Genomic DNA, 3,702 nt, shown 5'->3' on the forward strand with positions numbered 1-3,702 from the left:
GAGGTGGATCCCTTTCCTGGACGGGATACACAATTCTAAACTTGAATATTTATTTACGTGCTTTTGTTGAGTCATTGTGAACTCTGTTAATCAAGTCATGGTTGTAACTTACTTTATGTGTCAACAATTTCAAACAATGTCGTTGTGGTATTTTTAACTTAATGAATGGATGAACATCATGTGTTTTATCATATAGCATTGTGATGATTGTTGCTATGGTATTAAGAAGTCACACTAAATTAATCCACGCTTCCGCAAAAGCCAGGGTGTGACAGCTTGGTATTAGAGCCTCGATCATAGCGAACTAGGATTCTTTCTCGAGTCTAGACTATGATCACTAGGGCTCTCACGAAAACATTTTTACATTGCATACACTAAACGTCCAGATCCAGGGTACAAAACATTTTTACAAACAAAAAGGCACAAATGCAGTTTTCAAAAATTTGTATTTCAGTCTTAGAGACTGAGGGAGTTCAGCCTTAGAGGCTAAGGAGGTTCAGTCTTAGAGACTGAGGGAGTTTAGCCTTAGAAGCTAGGGAGGTTCAGTCTTAGAGACTGGGGGAGGTTCAGTCTTAGAGACTGAGGGGTTCAATCTTAGAGATTGGGGAGGTTTAGTCTTAGAGACTGGGAGGTTGGTCTTAGAGACCAGGGAGTTAGTCTGAGTGGCTAGGGAGTTCAGTCTGAAAGGCTGGGAGGGGTAGTCTGGGGAGACTAGGAGGATTACTTCCTTGCATTATTGTGACTTACATGTTTACTTGATTTCATGTTGATATATGTGCATATGCGTGGTTGTGTTACAAACACCATGCCATCATCTTCGGATACTGGAGTATCAGACACTTTGGATCCTATAGCGATCGTGTCGGACGATGAGATTCTGTCAGAGAGTGAGGTTTACACGTCAGACACTACTAGCACGGATGAGGATGACTTCCAGCCGTTTGCTCTCACTGATTTTGGGGATGATATTCCTATTGCTGATGGCCCCTTCGGCGGGGACCTACCTCTTATTCAGGTCCCTGCTCCTCTACCACTTGCTGCAGTTCCTCTCGAGGATCTGCCACATGATGAGTTCGCTGATGAGGACATCGATTTGTTCCAAGAGGGTCCCCCGGAGGGTGACCAGGATGGTGTGGCCCTCATGGATTCCGATGTCCCTCTTGCTGATGATCCCGTTGTCGACCCTGTTGTTCCCCTGGCTGAGATTCCTGCTGATGTTGCTGATCCTGTTGTTCCAGTCAAGGCTCCCATGGAGGAGGCTCCTATTGATCTGTTTGGTCCTTACTCCTTCGAGTCTATAGCGTCCGCTTCACTGCATGCCCAGGGCGTACAACTCTATTCCTCTGACTCCGACTCAGACATGGCGATGTCGGTTGCGCCCCTCGTTCCCCACGACGTTGACCTAGATCCCGAGGTCAAGTTTTTACCTGATGAGCCTGCTCCTGTTGGTCCGGAGCCGGTCGTTGCTTATGACCCCGTTGATGCCCCAACTGTTGCAAATTTGCCAGACCCTTTACCTGAGCCTGATCATGTCGACATACCAAACGTAGCACCACGCGTCCCTGTTGCGCCCGTCGTTTTACCACTGATTCCTGATGCTCCTGTTATTGATGCACCCATTATTGCACCTGTAGTACCTGTTTCGGCCCCTGTGTATGCTGACCATGCACCGTTTGCCGCTCACATTGATCCTCGTTATGCCGACACCCGTAACGGGTGGATCGAGGATGATGATGACTACCCACCGTTTGTGCTACCCGTCACTCCTCCTGTAGCACCTGTTTCCGCACCTATTGAGATTCCATTGTTCCACCCACACACCTCTGACGTCCATCGCACTAATCTTCCTATCACATTCCTCCAGGACATTCCACCACCTCATCCTGGGGAGGGTTCATCGAGGCAGCCACCTGTTTTTGTTCCACCTGTATCGTCATCTGTTCCGTTCATGTCCCAGTTCCCTCATACTACACCGCTTTTTATACCTTCGGGCTAGCCGTTTCTGTGGGCTTTGCCCAATGTTATGCCGTTATCAGACCCGTACCACCCTTTTCGTGTGGGGTACACGACAGAGGACATACTCATCTCCCTTCAGCTACAGCAGGACGCCCTTAGTCGTCGCATTCAGGAGTTAGAGAGGACACCACGTCCTCCATGTCACTGTCAGACTCCTTTTGCCGCACCACACACTCCCCTACCGCTTCCCCCTGATTCGGATGTTTGTTTCCTTACATCTGAGCAGCAGATTGCCTATTTGTTGCGCGTCATTCGTGCACTAGAGGAGGCCTGGGTGCACATGCACCGGTTGCTTTTCTCTTATCTTCCTCCTCCTCCTCCTCCTCCTCCGCCATCAGCATAGATATTTTTGGTTTGATGCAGGTAGATCATTTTGGTGAGAAAGTCGCAATTGGGCTAGCATACGAAGACTATTAGAAGACCACACTTTTGTATATGATATATGTAGATTGACTTGTATTTTGAGGGTGATGTAACCCTATGATCTTATTTTGGATGTACGATGTACTGTAAAACTATATTGCGGTCGTGATTAATGAAAGCTCAATGGCAACGTTCTCACTACATGCTTTATTGAATTATTTGTTTTATATTAGAACATGGGATGTTATGTGGTTGATGGATGTTACTATATATGCATATTTATTATACTTCCTATGACCTGACCAATATGATCATCTTTTAGAAGATGCCTTCATGACAAGACGCACGCATGCCTACTACTGAGGCGGAACTCCAGGGGATAATTGCTGTGGCTATAGCACAGTATGCAGCCTCCCAAGCGGAAACTAGCGGAAACACTTCAGGAAACAACAACCCACCCAATGGTAATGTCCAAGTCGCTTGAGACATATTACGATACATTTGTATATTTCTAGCACATCCGCTAATACCATCTGTAAAATGCTAACGTATGTGCAGGGTGCACCTACAAACAATTTCTTGACTGTAAGCCCGTAAATTTCGACGGTACTGGAGGAGCTATTGCCTTCGTCAAGTGGTCAGAAAAGACAGATTCTATCCTAAGGATGAGCAAGTGTGCTCCTGAGCAACAAGTTACCTACATCTCAGGGCTGTTTCTTGGTGGTGCCCTATCGTGGTGGAATCTGCAAGTGCAAACCTTTGTAGAAGCCACGGCATATGCGCTAACATGGAATGAGCTAAAGGAGCTCATGAGGAAGAAGTATTGTTCGCGAGCTAAAATACAGAAGCTAGAAACTGAGTTCTAGCACCTAAAAATGGAGGGTCCTAAGATTGCAGAATATGTTCAGAGGTTTCATGATTTGTCCCATGTGGTGTCATACATGGTCACGCTCGAATTTAAACGCGTTGAGCGCTTCATCTGGGGAGTGGCACCCTAGATCATGAGCATGGTAACCACGTCCATGCCCTCAACGATTACTGAAGCCATCGATGGCACTTACTGAGGAAGCCATTAGATTGAACAAGTTCTCAATTTCTGAACCGAAGAAGAAGGAGACTCATGTGGAGTTGTCTGGTGACAACAAACGGAAATTTTCCAACTTCAAGCAAGGTACCAGCAGTGTGAGCAAGAAGGGTTAGTCAAGCACACCGGCCAGGGCCACAACGGTGTCGAGAACAAAGGGAAGGGTTACATGGGCACTCTGCCCAAGTGTGATACATGCCAGTACCATCTTCCCGGCCCGTGTAGACTCAGGAAATGCG

The 3,702-nt window shown here is 47.0% G+C and overlaps 1 protein-coding gene across 1 annotated transcript; it reads left to right on the forward strand.

Annotated features, from left to right (window-relative positions):
• Nucleotides 1-805: 805 nt before the first annotated feature.
• Nucleotides 806-1,996, forward strand: LOC110906574 (resuscitation-promoting factor RpfA-like). Its single transcript, XM_022151686.1, has one exon. The coding sequence runs from the start codon at nt 806-808 to the stop codon at nt 1,994-1,996; it is 1,191 nt and encodes a 396-aa protein (XP_022007378.1).
• Nucleotides 1,997-3,702: the final 1,706 nt, after the last annotated feature.

Source organism: Helianthus annuus, chromosome 14, assembly GCF_002127325.2.
Source record: "Helianthus annuus cultivar XRQ/B chromosome 14, HanXRQr2.0-SUNRISE, whole genome shotgun sequence".
In the NCBI taxonomy this organism is placed as follows: domain Eukaryota; kingdom Viridiplantae; phylum Streptophyta; class Magnoliopsida; order Asterales; family Asteraceae; genus Helianthus; species Helianthus annuus.

What these genes read in the sequence shown, in the direction of transcription:
- LOC110906574 (XM_022151686.1), top strand. Translation starts at nt 806, where the DNA reads ATGCCATCATCTTCGGATACTGGAGTATCAGACACTTTGGATCCTATA.